We start from the raw sequence: 15,281 nt of genomic DNA on the forward strand, positions 1-15,281 counted from the left end.
CTGCCCTACTGGACACAGTCTCAGCGCCTGGGCACTCCAGGTCATGAGCAAGCCCGCACTGTGTGGGGAACAGATGGTGTGGGACTTCACACCCATGAGCACCCACAGGCCTACCTGTGACACCTTGGGCCTCCTGCAGAGCGCATGGCAGCCCCCCTCCAGAGACCCCCCTCCCGGCTGCATCCCCATGTTCACATGTGTCCTCACATCCACGGACACTTCAACAGGCTCCAACCCTGAGGGAGCCTCTCGCCATGTCCCGAAGCCACCTAGCCCAGATTCAAGCGGCCCCTAGTCCCGGGCCACTGCAGGCCTGTCCCCCAGCTGGTGGCTGTTTGGGGGACCAGAGGCTGACTGGGCCAACTTCCTATGAGACTTGAGAGGCCAGAGGACCGGAGGAGGGAAGGAGTGAAGCCCAGGGCCCTCCACAGGGAGGCCTGGGCAGTGCCGCTCAGAGCTCCCCCTGTGCCTGTATTTTCGGGAGCTTTTGCCCAGTTTATGACGTCCAGTCTGAGAAGAGAGACCCGGGGTGGGCATCGCCGCATGGGACTCCAGTGAGCCAAGAGTGACTTTGCAGCCCTGAGTGACAGCCGAGAGCCAAGGTTTGGGAGCAAGCATCATGGCCTTCCCAGAGCCCCGTCTCCACAAGGCGGGAATAGCGCACAGAGGACGTGGCCAGATCTGGCTGCAACCTCAGTCGGCCCGTGTGATTCTGTCACCCACACCACCGTACCAGTCACACCCGGGACCTGGGACGCGTGCCCCTCGCCCGCTGGCTTCTTCAGGTCCCACCTTTATCCACGTGTGTCCAGTCCACTCTGGCCACCGTGGACTCTACCATCTGTGGCCTGTTTCTCCCCCTCAACGCCCTCAGGGCAGCAGGGTTGGTGCTCCTCAGAGCCCAACACCCACCAGCAAACTGCTTCCTGGGACAGGCTTGGGCTCAGAGGGCACGGGTGTGGTCCAGGCCTCTCCACCAGGTGGCGCCATGAGCCTTTGCTTTCATGCCGAATCCTGACCCAAAAAAAATGCCCTTTCCTCCACTTAACAGCTAATAAATGAATATCAGGATAAACGGGGCTTCTGTCTCACACGAATGTGGCTATGTGGGGATTCAGAGAGTCTAAGCATGTGTCAGGAGCTCAGAGGAGCCGCAGCCTGGCCTTTGGGGTCCTCTGCTTGCGTGTCTGTAAAATGGCTTTCCAGGTGGGTGTCACAGCTAGTATTTACAGCCACCTGGGCTTCAGACCGGAGCCCACCTTTCCCCTCTAGGGAGCAGGGCGTCACATGGTCCTCAGTGCCTGCCAAGTCCCAGATCCTCGTCTTGAGCAGAGCTGAGGGTTTCCCGGGATGCTGGTGCTCTGCCCCCCCCCCCCCCGCCACGCCCCAATGCCCAGGAAAAGGAGTCTTCCACATGCCCCCTGCCGTGGTCCCACCTCACCTTCCACGCAGAGGGCACTGTGGTTGTCTGGGGCTGCATGGCGATCAGATCAGGGCCGGAACGGGTGTGTGGCAGCTGAGCCCGGTAGCGCTGTAGGAGCGTGTTCAGGACGCTTGACTCGTTAACGCTGACCAGAGAAGCCAGGTCCTCGGCCTGGTCCAGCTCAGAGGGGTTGGCCTGCAGACATCACACAGGATCTTATCTGGCTTCCTCATCCCCCACCCCATGCACACCACCATGCATGCACAGACATGTATGTGCAGGACGCCTGTACAAACACACCTGCATGCATATTTGTGCCCACACAAGACACGGTGTGGCCTTGTCATGTCAAAGCCTCGTGACAAAGGCCAGCACACAGGCGAGGAAGTGACAGCCCCTCCCCTTGCCCTGCCTATCTCCTTTGCTTTTGGCCCCCTTCCTGGATGCACTGCCCGGTGAGGCCGATGTCTCCAAGACAGACCAAGGAAAGCCCTGAGCTCATCATGCAGTGGCTTCGGATGGGCACATGTCCCTTGCTATTATCTGCTTTTCTAGGTCTCAGAGAGGAGTGTCAGACATGCCCTGTGACACCCAGGGGTGGAAGCCAATGGCCAACTATCTCCTTCACCAAGGCTCCCTCGAAGATACGCACAATCTCCTACGAGAAAGGTTGATCCCCAAAGTATAGGCCATTGGAACCTACGCTACAATAGCAAGCTGCCCGTTTAACTGAGTTCCCTGGCATCCAGGTTGAAAAGGGAAGCACGTCTGTAGAACGATTTACACAAAATGAAGAGTCGTCGTCGTCGTGGGTTGCTTGGGTCAGCCAGAACTACAGTGGTAGGCTGACATGCCTGTCTTCACAGAGAGTCGAGAGGACACAGTGAGTGACCCGTCATGGAATACCACCGGCAGAGCCATGACTCCCATGGTTTTCCCACAACCCCTCTAGACACCTGTAGGCAGGGTCAGGGGAGCCCGTTGCAGGGTGCAGATGGAAGGTACAGAGCCGTGATGGGAGGGAAGGGCGACTCACTCGGTGAACCTGCTCCTCATCCACCTCTGTGACAGTCTTGTCGGAATCGATACAGAGACGCACCCTTCCGGGCGGCGGGTCGGCTGTCCCCTCGTCTGGTTTGAGCACTGTTGCTGTGTGGGCAACCAGAGACAGGTGGAAAAGAGGAGGGAACAGAGGGGGGGAAGGGGAGGGGAAAAGAAGGGAAGGGAAGAGGAGGGGAGGGCAGGGGAGGGGAGGGAAAGGTCCCTGAGTCAGGCCAAGGAGCTGAAGACAGAACTTGGGACAGGCTCAAAGGTTCGGCTGGGTTCTGTCTGCATAAAGGGCCTCAGCTGTGACCCCCTAAGCTAGCGGTTCTCATGTGGGTTGCAACCTCTTGGGGGGGGGGTGTCAAACGACCCTTTCACAGGGGTCACCTAAGGGTCACAGCGTTAGGAAGATTGAGAACCACTGCACTGAGCCCTTTAGGGACAAAGGCTGAGTCTGACTTACGGGGCGGAGCACTGAGCGGGCCCCTCAGAGGGTGGTGCCCACTGACCCGTCCCACACCTAGGTTAGGACAGGACAATCGCCCTTGCAGCTCCGTGACAGTACAAATGGATCCCTCTCCTCCGGAACACAGAATGACTTAGAGTGCAGCCTCCAGCCTCAGCTGGTCAACAAGCATGGGCTTGGGAGTGGGGGGTCTCTCTGCCCGCCGGCTCTGGACCCTGGTCCTGGCAGCATTTTGGAATCCACGCCATGAGCTGCCTTTTCTTTTTCTTTCTTTTTTTTTGTTTTATTTTTATTTTATTTTTTTTTTGGTTTTTCGAGACAGGGTTTCTCTGTGTAGCTTTGCGCCTTTCCTGGATCTCACTCTGTAGACCAGGCTGGCCTCGAACTCACAGAGATCCGCCTGCCTCTGCCTCCCAAGTGCTGGGATTAAAGGCGTGCGCCACCACCGCCCGGCCAGAGCTGCCTTTTCCTTCCCAAGGCTCTGGTGCCTTGGAACGCCACACTCTCACCTCGGCATCTCCTCCTCTACCTCCTCGCCCCGAGAGTGAAATAAAACCGGCTGAGAACTGACGGCAGGAGAGACGTGAGAAGAACAGAGTGGGGACCCTCCCCCCCCCCGACCCAGGCAGGGCGGAACCCACTTACCGAGAGAGAACCCATCCTTCTGCACCAGCCACACTTTTTGTGCCTCGTACCAACTCTCCTCCGGAGCCTGGGAGCAAAGAGAGCATCACTTAACCGGCAACCATCACCAGCCCCGGGCTTGGTGTGGGGACCCCAAACCGGGAGCTTCTCACGGAGCTGCCAGAGATCGGAACCTTCTAACGGAACCTCGGGCATGGGGTCTTAGAGAATTGTGGCCAGTAGTAGCACTAGTAGCATTGGGGGGTGTGGGGACCTCGGGAGAAGTCTGGCCCGGGCATAGGCTACTTGGAGCCTAGGGGCCTCACTTTTCAGAGAAGAGCTCTCCTGGCCTCCTGACATGCTGGGCTCTGGCCAGCCCTCTGCCCACAACTGTGGCCTCCCCTAGGGCATGTCCTTCCCATTCTTCATGCTCTACAGTCCACGACCCATCACCTGGTCAGAGTCTCCACTCTGGCCCCGACGGCCTGGGTCCTGCAGGCCCAGCTCCTCCTCCACAGGCTTCTGCATAGAAGGCTTTTCCACTCGGATCTTGGGGGCAGGCGCTACATGACCTTCTGCCCGAGGCTCCGCAATGTCCACATCTTCCTCTACGCGCACACAGGCCTCCTCGGCTCCCCGCACCCTGCTTTCTGGCTGGTCCTCCTTCCTTGCAGCATCTGCCAATGTCCCTTCTGTAGCTGGGGCCTCGCGGCTTTCCTCAGGAGTCTCAGCCGCCGCCCCAGGCTGCTCCTGGTGTTTCTCTGGGGTCACCGGCTTCTTCTGGGGTTTCCCTGCCTTTTCCTTCCTCCCTGGAGCCTCCTGCTGCTGCCCCCTGGGCTCTGCTGTGCCTTGGAGGTCACCCATCTTCTCGTCCCTACGTCGAGGTTCAGTCTCTCTGTTCTTACTCTGAGGACTGCCCCACTTGCTCCTTGGGCCCAGGGGGCCTCCCCACTTCCTCGTGGGGACTGGGGGCTCCATGGGTCTCACTTCAGTGCCTGCATCCTTGGGTGCACCCCCCTTTTCCATCTTCTTTGGAGGACCTCCTCCTTCTTTCTCTGCTGTCCCCTCTTGTCCCTGGTTTCCTGCCCCCTGGGCTGGGGACCCCGTCCCCTGCCCCTCCATGCTCTGGGCCTCACATTCTTTTTGCCCTTTGGTCTGGGGGTCCCGGCTCCCCTTTCCCTCTGTGCCCTGACACTTCCCACCTTTTGTGCCCTGGCCTGTGTCTCCGTCACCCCTAGTCCTGGTCTTCTCTGGTATGGGTGCCCGGGGGCCACAGGGAGTCCCCGTGGTTGTCTCCTTCTTTGCCCCTCCAGGATCCGTGTCTGGAGCTGGGGTCTTGTCCGTGGGGGTGTCACGAGGTTGAGTCTTCTGCTCTGGCTTGGCCAGCTCTGGATCTAGCTTGGCCACCATCAGCAGCACATCACCCCTCCTCACACCCCTCTTGAAGGGCAGTGTCCTTTTGGCTGGTGTTCCTGCGGGACCTGACTCCTGCGGCCGCTCCCCAACAGTGCTGGTCACAGACGCAGCGGCGTTCTTGTCATCAGCCCCTGGGGGCTCCCTGCCTGGAATGTCTGCACTCTTCGTGGTGGCTGATGGGCTGTCCTGGGAAGTCTGCTGGCTTCCAGGCTTGGGGACATGGTTGGTCTTGTTGGCTTGGTTAGTGGGAACTTCTGGGGTCTAGGAAAGAGACCATGGTGTATTTAGCTGCCGGATGACTCATCAGAGGCCATTCATTCCCAGGTTCACCCACCCAAAGATGCCCAAACCCTTCTGACAAGGCAGAATCTGTGCTTGGCAGTGAACTTCAGCCTAGACAGAGGCTGAGGACCAACAGGATCAGGGAAGGAAGGTGGGCTTGTGAGTCCAGCAGAACCAAGTTCAACTCCACCTCTGCCTCTCTCCACTGTGTGTCGTCATCGTTGGGGTAAACTCCCTCCCCTTCTTATCAATAACGTGAGGATCATAAAGACCTGCCTTGCAGGGTGGGTGTTAGGACTGGTGGTGGTCCAGCACACAGTCAGTCCTCGGGGGCTGTTGGGATGCAGCAGTTGTTATTTCTATAGCAACCTCCTGATGAGATCATCGGTAGGGGACATGTTCTCATCGTGGCCCTGATGCTGGGCAGCTGTGGCCCATTGTCTATCTTCTGTGAGCTTTGGTTGCCCCCCCTCTGCCACCCCCCACTCCCTACCCCCGCAAGCATGCTGTTTAGATGGTTGCAGGGTGACCCTGGAAAGGCTTTCTGGAATCTCAGAGCGGGAAACAGGAGGCAGCGCCCACTCCAGCCATCCTGGGTTCTCACACCCGCTGTCCACTCCATCCAACCTCCCACCCATCCCTCACCCATCAGCTATTTGTCATTTTATAACTGATCAGGACGTGGACGGCCACCCCAAGTCTTCAGGAAGTTCACCAACACACACTCAGTGAGGTTCTTCCAATCCTCTTCAGGGTCAGTTTGTCTCCACTCACCCTACATTCTGGCCACACTGGATACCTTCTCGTCCCTGGCCCGCCCACCCCTTCCCTGCACCCTCAGGCTTGCTCATGATGATCCTGATGCCCAGCAGGCATGCCCTTTCTCCTCTCTCCCTGTCTGTTCTCTTTCCTGTACCTCACCCGCATGACCTACTCCCCCCCCCCCGCCCCCACCTGGGCAGCTCCAGAGATGGGGCTTTGCATGGCCTGGCTCTGTCTCTATCTGGTCTTGTGACCTTGGGGAAAGTGTCTTGCCCTCTCTGGGCCTTGGTCTCCACCTCTGATAAATGGGTATGACTCCCATCCCCACTTGCGCACTGAGTTTTAGACAGGGCCATGAGCACGAAGTGAGCGTTGTTTGATCATAGACAGGGACATTCTTCATGACCAATTCCCTATCCACCGGGTGGGCCGTGGCCGCTGTGTGTGCTTTAATTCAGGCAGAGGCAGGCCCAGGGCCCGGCTATCCTGTCATTCTCTTCCATGAGACCCACAGCTGCTGTTAGGTGCTCGTGAGTGGCTTGCAGACACAGAGAACCCTCTGTCACTAGACAGGTGCACGCATGTGTGGCGGGTGTAAGCACATGCAGCATAGATGAACTGTGTAAGCACATGTAGCATAGATGAACTGAGGAGGCGCCCAGGATGGCTCTCTGGACTCAGGCCTGGTTTTGTAATCCCCGATCCTCCCAGCCCAATCCTGACATCACTCTCTTCGCCTCAAGAGGGCACTCTAGAGGCACCAGGATCTCGAGCCCTGTCTGCCGAACACAGGGGTACACCCAGGGAGCACTGTACTTCAAGCCTGCCTCCCGGTGTCCAGCCTTGGGATCCTGCCCAGGCTTTGGGGGTCCCTGAGTATGGACAGTGGGGAGGTGACCCTGGCCCTTCCATGGGCTGGTTTTGGCTGACGATGCCCATGGGTACCGTTCAGAACAATGAAACTTCTGTGGTGCACACGCCACCAATCAGAAGGAAGAGCATATGGAGGCAGCGCCCAGGCTCTCCAACCTGGCTGGGATTAACCCTTTACTTATTGAGTGATGGGATGTTCCAAGAGACTTGGGAGAAGCTGAGAGACCTGAAGTCAGAGGTCACTAGGGCATGGGACCACCGAGAAGGTGCTGATGCTTTGGCCTCAGGCTATCCCAATAAGTGCTAGACCTGCATCTTTTCTGCTTTAACGAATCAACTGAGCCAGGCTCGATGGCCAGCCCTAGAACCATGGCTACTCAGGAGGCTGACGCGGGAGAAGTTCCAGGCCTGCCTGGGACAAGGAGCAAGATCAAGGCCCGAGAGCTACTCAGGGTACAGAGCTGAGAGGCGGTGGCTGCGTCAGGGGACTCCTAATAAAACGTGGGATCAAATGAGTGCTGTGTGGTTTCAAGAAAAGCAAGCGTGGGTGATTCAGGGCGAGTACAGCAATGGGAGCACCTGCAGGGGTGGGCAATTGGAGATGGGTTTCTCAGCTTACAGAGGAGTTCATTTGTCGAGGGAAAACAGTGGGACAGCAGGACCAAAGATGGAATGACTGACTCGGGACAGGAGGGAGGGCACCCAGTGCTGCCAGCCCCCCCACCCGCACCCCACTCCCCCATCCCCCCACGCCCCTGGCGCACACACACACACCACCACCACCACCTACTTCTCCTTCTGGGGGGCGAGCGCTGCCTCTTTCCTCCGCCTGGCCTCTTTGGACTCTTTCTCTGTCTCTCGAACCAGCTGCTTGATGAAGCCCCCAGGGATGACGGAGAACAGGGGAGGTGGGGAGGACGGAGGGGGGCTCTTGTCCTCTTCTCGAATCTGCATGTGGAGAGGGCAGAGAGTGAGTCTGCGCGGCCAGGGCCCCCTCCAGACAGTCTGTGATCCGGCCCGGGGGTTGCCTAGGGGTCAGCACGGGAGGAAAGCAGCAGGGCTCTGAGGGACCCCAGGAGGCCGAGACAGCATGGGGAGAGAGGATGGATGGGCCCGGTGACAGCAGCAGCTAGGCGGCCTGGAGAATCTCCTCCTGAGAGGAACTCAGACCTTCAAAGCCACAGGGGTTGCTTCCTGCTCTCAAAGCAGCATTTGGGATGTCAAGAGGAGTGGGTCACACACCAGACTCCTGGGCTCTAGTGCTCCTGGCCCCGAGGGGGCACTGGAGAAATTCTGGGAGGCGATGCCCTTCCCACTTAACACAGGGATACTCCCAGGGTGCACTGCACTCTAAGCTTGCTTCTGGGGTACCTCCCAGCTGCTTGAAGAAGCCTCCTGTGTGCCAGGACCACAGGAGGTGAGGACAACCCTTAGCCAGGGCCTAGGCAGCTGGCTTTTCCTATCTGTGTCTGAAGATCTAACCAACAATGGACCAAAAAAAAAATAAAAAAGTTTGAGAGAAAAATAAAAACATCTATACAAAGGGAAAAAAAGGGGTGGGAGAGAAGGGGGTAGGGAGGAGAAGAGAAGGGTGGGGAAGAGAGGAGAAGGGGGCACAGAGACACAGGAGCCCTCCGGGCATCCTTTAAAAAGTGTAAATGGGAAGAAATGGGTGACCAGGTAAGAGCCCTTTTCCAGGTCTCAGCAGAGAAGGTCCACAGAAACCCCCCAGCATTCGGCTGGCAGCCAATGGCCCACCTCTGCTCCCCTCTCCTCCCACCCACCCCAGTGCTCATCCGGCCACCGTGGCGTGGAGATAGGGTGCCACCGTCACCCCAGCCTCCTGCTAAGGAATGAGACGGGCAAGGCAGGTGGCAGGTGTGGGGGAGTCATCAGGCCGGGCTGTCACTCTGCCTGAGGTGGGACGGTGTCATCTGGGCCACCCAGGACGTGACCCATCTAGCCAGGGTAGAGTCCCGGCCCTGTGGACACAGCCCCCCCAAACACCACTTTCCTTCTGCTCCCACAGGGCGAGGCGTGACGATATGGCCATGACGGCAGAGCAGACTGGACTGCAGGTGACGAGATGAGGTTGCGCTCCTGAGGCGGGCACGGAGTGACGCTTCACAGGCTCCTGGAGAGCATGGGACGAGTGGACACAGGCCTGACACTCTGACACAGAGAGGGGAGAAGAGAGACTGGTTAGAACCAGCTCGGCTCTGCTCCCGCCACTGCCGGCACCACACAGGGAATGAACAACATTGTCCCATCCTCTCCTAGGACAGTTATCCATTCCCATGAGAGTGTGCCCAGCAGTGAGGCCGCCAGCTACACAGCGGACAGTGTGTGAGATGCTCTTCCTCTCGACTCCACACCGTAGCTTCATATGGAGGGAGACGCACACATGGTCTTGTGTGCATGTGGCTCCCAAGCATTTGCACAGAGACCGTGCCTGCCTAAGCAGCATGGTGACCGAGTTCCAGAAGAGACAACTTAGCTCAGGGTGGTAGAGAGGAGAGGAGTTGCGGCTGGTACAAAGGAACTTTCTGGAAGGCATGGACTATCCCATATCCTGACCCAAGTGAGTTACACACGAACTCCATCTCACAGAACCATTAAGATGGTCATTTGCATCAAAATCCCAGCACAATTTCTTCATAGACATTGAAAAAAAAAGTCAATCTTCAGCTTCATATTGGGACATGGACACACACACACACACACACACACACACACACACACACACACCAGTATAGCTAAAACAATCCTAAATAATAAAAGAACTGCTGGGGGGCATCACCATCCCTGACCTCAAATGTTACTACAGAACTATAGTAATGAAAACAGCAAGATATTGGCACAAAGCAGACATGTTCATCTGTGGAATCAAATTGAAGATTCAGACATAGGCCCACACTCCTATTTATACCTGATTTTTCATAAAGAATAAAAAAAAATACACACTGGGAAAAAGACAGCATCTTTAGTAAACGCTGGTCAAACTGGATGGCTGCTTACGGAAGGATGTGGATAGATCCATACCTATCATCCTGCACAAAACTCTGCTCCAAATGGATCAAAGACCTCAGCATAGAACCAGATATACTGAACCTGATACAGGAGAAAGTGGGGAGTGGCCTTGAACTCATTGGCACAGGAGACGACTTTCTGATCAGAACACCATTAGCACAGACACTAGATCAACAATTAATAAATGCGGCCTCCTGAAACTGAAAGCTTCTATATGGCAAAGACATGATCATCCAGACAAAGCAGCAGGCTACAGAATGAGAATTTTTTTTTTTTTTACCAACTAGACACCCAAGAGAGTGCTAATACTCAAAACATATAAAGAATTTTTTTAAAAAAGATATGAGGAAAACAAATAACTCAATTAAAAATGAGATGTAGAACTAATCAGAATTCTCAAAAGAGGGAACCCAAATGGCCGAGAACTTAAAGAAATGTTCAACATCCTTAGTCATCAAGGAAACACAAATCAAAACCACTTTGAGATTTCATCTTACACCTGTCAGAATGGCCACGATTGATAAGACAGATGAGCAAATGCTGGTGAGGATGTGGGGGAGGGGCACACTTATTCATTGCTGGTGGGAGTGCAAACTGGTACAGCCACTGTGGAAATCAGTGTGACAGTTCCTCAGGAAGCTGGGAATACATCTACCTCAGGATCTAGCTCTCCCACTTTTGGCCATAACCCAGAGGACTCTGCATCCTACTACAGAGACACTTGTTCATCCATGTCCATTGCTGCTCTATTCATAACAGCCAGAAATCGGAAACAGCCCAGATGTCCATCAACTGATGAACGGATAAATGGAAAATATGGTACATTTACATAACGGAATGGTATTCAGCTGATAAGAAAACGGAACTATGAAAATTTCAAGCAAATGAATGGATCTAGAAACAATCATCCCAAGTGAGGTAACACAGATCCAAAAAGGCAAACATGGTGTGTTTCCTCTCATATATGGAAGCTGGCTTTTAAGCTTTCAATATGCCTGCTACAATCTCCCCGCCTCCCCCCCAAAAAAAAAACCCACAGAGGTTGGATACCTAGTAAGGGTCTGGGGGAGGAGAGGGCATCCCAAGGAAGGGGAAATAGAACACAGTGTTCTGGAGGGAAAAGGGGGGAGTCTAGAACAGGGGATTAAATGTGGGGGGAGGGGGAGCAGGGTAAAAGAGGGGTATGGGAAGGGGCAACGAACACTAACGGCCTTTTGAGAATCCATATGGGAGCCTGCTACTGTAAAAAAAAAACCTCCTAAAATATATATGTATATGAAAAGAATCTAAATGGAGCCCCAACTATATGCTACCAAGTCAAACTGCCCTTGCCAGGAATGGGTTACATCTTGTGGAGTTGTTGGCCAAACGGGTCCCAGGGAAACCTCCAAACATCCCAGGCTATTGCTGAACCTATTGCTTGCTCTCCAGCACTTGGTCAGACCCTGTTGCTGATGTCAACACTGACGTCCTCAAACACAGAGACATTGAACTGGTGCCTAGCTGGAACTTCACTCCTACCGACCAGAGGTCACGGTGCTGGAAGGGACTCGGTACACTACTGGAGAAGGGTACTCATCAACACAACCCAGCCATACGCCCTGAGACCCCTAGTAGTGGTCTGCCTGTAAGATACACTGGTGTAATAGTGGTGCAATGTGACCGGAGAAACCAACCACAGTTTTGCTGGATTTCAGACCCGCTCCACAAAATGGAACTCGTAGCTGACACTGCTAAAGTAGCCGAGAACCTGAGGCTAAATAGGCCATGGGCCTGGGGGTGAAACCTTAGTTCTGTTACCCCGATAAATGAGCATAAACATGAAAGTGACTCCTAATGACATTCTGTCACACCCAGAGCTCAGTGTCTTGCTCAGCCATCATCAGAGAAGCTTCTTCTTGCAGTAGATGGGAACTAACACAGAAAGACCCACGACTGGACAATGTGCAGAGAGTGAGAGACTTTGGAGAGCTCAGTGCTACATGGAACGACGTCTCCATCCAACCCCTCGGGGCTCAGGGACCCGTGTGGAAGAGGAAAGGGAAAGATGGCCAGAGCCAGCGGTGATGGATGTCACCAATGACATGGAGGAGCAGCATCTTCCAGACACAACAGGACGATGGCACATGAACTCACAGAAATGGTGAAGGCACAGCAGGGTCCCCACACTGAGATAGGGAAGAGGACACGGGCTCCCACCCCTAACCAAGAAGCTCTTTGTACTCAACACCCACCGACAAAGGAAGACTCGGTTTTCTCCAATGGAGTCTCTTTGAGCACATCAACCAGTCTCCAGGGCAGGCCCCGTGCCCAGGAATAGTTGGCCAAGACAAAAGGAACTCAGTGCTATTTTTGTTGACTTGCTTCATTCTGCTTTGACTGGCATTTTTTTTTTTTTGGTATTATTGGTCTTTTCCTTGTTTGTTTTGATTTGGGGAGTTTTGGAGGGGGTTAATTTGTTATTGTTGTTTCTTGTTTGTTTTGTTTTCTTATTTTTCAGAGAGAGAGAGAACATAAAGGTGGGTGGGATGGGAGGTAGGGAGATCTGGGAGGAGTTCGGAGAGGGGAAATACGATCAAAATACATGAAAAACTTTTCATTAAAAAATAAAAATAAAAGACGGGGCATTTGGCTGTAGGTAAATCAGACCTCAGCTAAGATGGTGGGAATGTACAGGCGCTGTGGAGATCAGTGTGCAGGGTCCTCTAAACCCTGAAAATGAACGGCCACACCAGCCAGCCACGTCTCCTGGAACTGTGTCTGCAGGGCTTACATCAACAGATCAGAGAGACTCTTGCCTCCAGGTTTACCGCTGCAGGGGCCCCAGAAGCCCATCAGGGAGGGACGGGTAAAGAAATGTGGTCCATATGCACAGGGCCGTTTCATGCCGCCTTGCAGAAGGACAGGATTATGTCGTTTGCAGGAGAAAGGACACATCTGGAGATCAGCGCGTACAAGGCTCAGAAAGAGACAGCTCGGATTTGCTCTCATTTCCGGATCCGATACTTTCTATTGATATGGAAGATCATGCATGTGTGTATAGGCTTGAAAGTGGAAGGAAAACCAGAGGTGCGTGCTCATGTATGTGGACATGTATCCTAGAGATTTTTCATTGTTTTGTCCTATTTTTTTTTCTGTTTCCTTTTTTTTTTTTTTTTTTAATTTTTCACTTACGCCAGGACTCAATATCTCTTCTTTTCTCAGCTCTGTAAATTAGGAAAATTTGTTCAGAGTGTTGTGTTGTACAATAATTTAAAAAGCAAAGAGGAGGACAAATCTCTCTCTCTCTCTCTCTCTCTCTCTCTCTCTCTCTCTCTCTCACACACACACACACACACACACACACACACACACACACACACACGCCAAAGCCTTCTTGGTTTATGGCTTCCTACACAGGCATCTGCAACCCACAGCCATGGACACTGCAGAACACTGGGACCCCAGTCTCCCCTCACATCTCTTTCTGATTCAGCCCCCAGCGATGCCTGGTGAGGGGTCTGACCTCGTTCTCAGAGAGCCTGGCCCCAGACCTCGGCAGCTGCCACACACAGGGCTTGGGTGCAGGGAGCTGGCTGCCCATCAGTCACCAGGGAGTCTCTGGCTGGGCTCCCAGCTCCCTCCATAGCTGGGCAAGGCAGAAACTCAAGTTTCAAGGAGCTAAGAAGGGACATTCAGGCTTGATGAGACCACATGCCAGAAGACAGGCTGGGAAATGACCTCGTGCAGGTGGCCGGAGCAGCCCGGTCTTTGCCTACGGAAAAATCTCCATGGTGTGAGCTCAGGGTGCAGCTAGCAGGAGGCCACCCCCTTCCCCACACTGGGTCCCTTGGGAGACACTGGAGAGTGTCCCGGTGACTCACAGGCTCCGAACTCAGGAGCTGAGCCCAGGGTATGAATAGGTCTGATGTGACACTGGCTGTCCTGGCCACGGTGCCCTCTTCAGCTCTGGCCAGGACCCTGAGATGAAATCACTCTCCCTCCGGAGGCTCAAGGAACACTGGCTGTCATAGCTCCCCCCAGGTCTCAGCTGGTGTCCCTGTGCCCAGCCCCTGACCCCATCCGCAGGCTCTGGGCCAGCTCACTGACTGGGGCCAGGAGTTAATTGTGCTGCAAGGACGCCTTAATCTACACGGTGTTCCCATGTCACCGTCCCTTCCAGGCCTGACCCACACATGCAGTCAGATGCCAATTTAAGCAGCTCCCGAGATGCTGACTCTGGAATTCTGCGCCCTCTCCAGACGCCTCTGTGGGGGAGGGCTGGTGAGAGGAGCCTGATCCCCACATCTGTAAGTGAACTGGAATGTTGTCCATGCTCAGGCAGAACCTGAAGGGCCCACCATGGCCCCCTACACTTCCCCCACCACCCAGAGTGTCCAGTCTCCACAATGTCACCACTGAGTTTATCTGCCTCCTAGAATAAATGTCCAAGTCCTCCTGGGGACCAAAGAGTCCCTCCTGACCACCTGCCTAACAGCGCCTCCCCGCAAGGCAGTTAAACTAAGCCCTGGGTATACCCTCCAGGCATGTTCGCACCTCAGGTCCTTTGCAATGCTGTTCCACCTGCCTCAAACACTGTTCCACCTACACACCTTACACCATCACTCCCCTGAGATCTCAGATTTTTCCATAACCGGACAACCTCGCCCCATTCTGCCTCCTTGTGACATGGTTCCTCTCCACGAGTGACGAATGTTTGTTGAATGAATGACAGAAGGAAGAAGGTGCAGAGAAGGGACATGGGCTGAGCCCCTGACAGGACCCCTGATGTCCCATTCACAGGGGGACTGCACGTTATCCTGGCCACTGCTCACACCCTAGGAGACCTGGGAGGCTCTCAGAGCCTGTGAGTCCCTCCCTGTAAAGCGGGAGGAGCCACATTGAAAGCAATCTGGTCTGTCACTCAAACCCAGGAGATTCAGGGGCCACAGCCGTCTCCTCCCACAGTTAAAACTGACCCTGTGCCTGGCCCCTGAGGTCCTCACCGTGAAGCTGCCCCAACCCTGCTGGATCTGAAATGGAATGACATTAAAATCTGAGCCAGTACCGCTGACTGGAGTCACTCCCCAACAGGGCTGACAGCTAGCTGCACAGAGAAGGTGAGGCCCTTGCCTGAGGTCACCCAGCAAAAGTCTGAGGAAAATCCTGCCCCAAGCATGTCTGGCTCTGCCCACTCATGCCGTCCCCTACCACAGTCCACTCCAGTAATGGGAAGGCCAACCTGGGGGTGCCAGATCGAGGCTGAGGTGCCCATGTCTGGAACCCCAAGAAGTTGGCCAAAGTCTATTGAGGGGGAAGGCTGGGAGTGTCGGGGAGGGGTGCCTGTCAAATGGGACTGGAAGAGCTGGTGTCTGGGGATCA

General features: G+C 54.8%; 1 protein-coding gene across 1 annotated transcript in view; it reads right to left on the reverse strand.

The window, feature by feature from the left end:
• The window catches only part of Myo18b (myosin XVIIIB), a 216,633-nt gene that overhangs the window by 191,000 nt on the left and 10,352 nt on the right, over nucleotides 1–15,281 (reverse strand). Inside the window, 6 exon segments of the mRNA XM_037198646.1 lie at nucleotides 1,442–1,618; nucleotides 2,460–2,572; nucleotides 3,579–3,645; nucleotides 4,011–5,234; nucleotides 7,681–7,838; nucleotides 8,905–9,062. Of these exon segments, the coding sequence (XP_037054541.1) occupies nucleotides 1,442–1,618; nucleotides 2,460–2,572; nucleotides 3,579–3,645; nucleotides 4,011–5,234; nucleotides 7,681–7,838; nucleotides 8,905–9,062 (1,897 nt within the window).

This window comes from Peromyscus leucopus, chromosome 23 (genome assembly GCF_004664715.2).
Source record: "Peromyscus leucopus breed LL Stock chromosome 23, UCI_PerLeu_2.1, whole genome shotgun sequence".
Lineage (NCBI taxonomy): Eukaryota > Metazoa > Chordata > Mammalia > Rodentia > Cricetidae > Peromyscus > Peromyscus leucopus.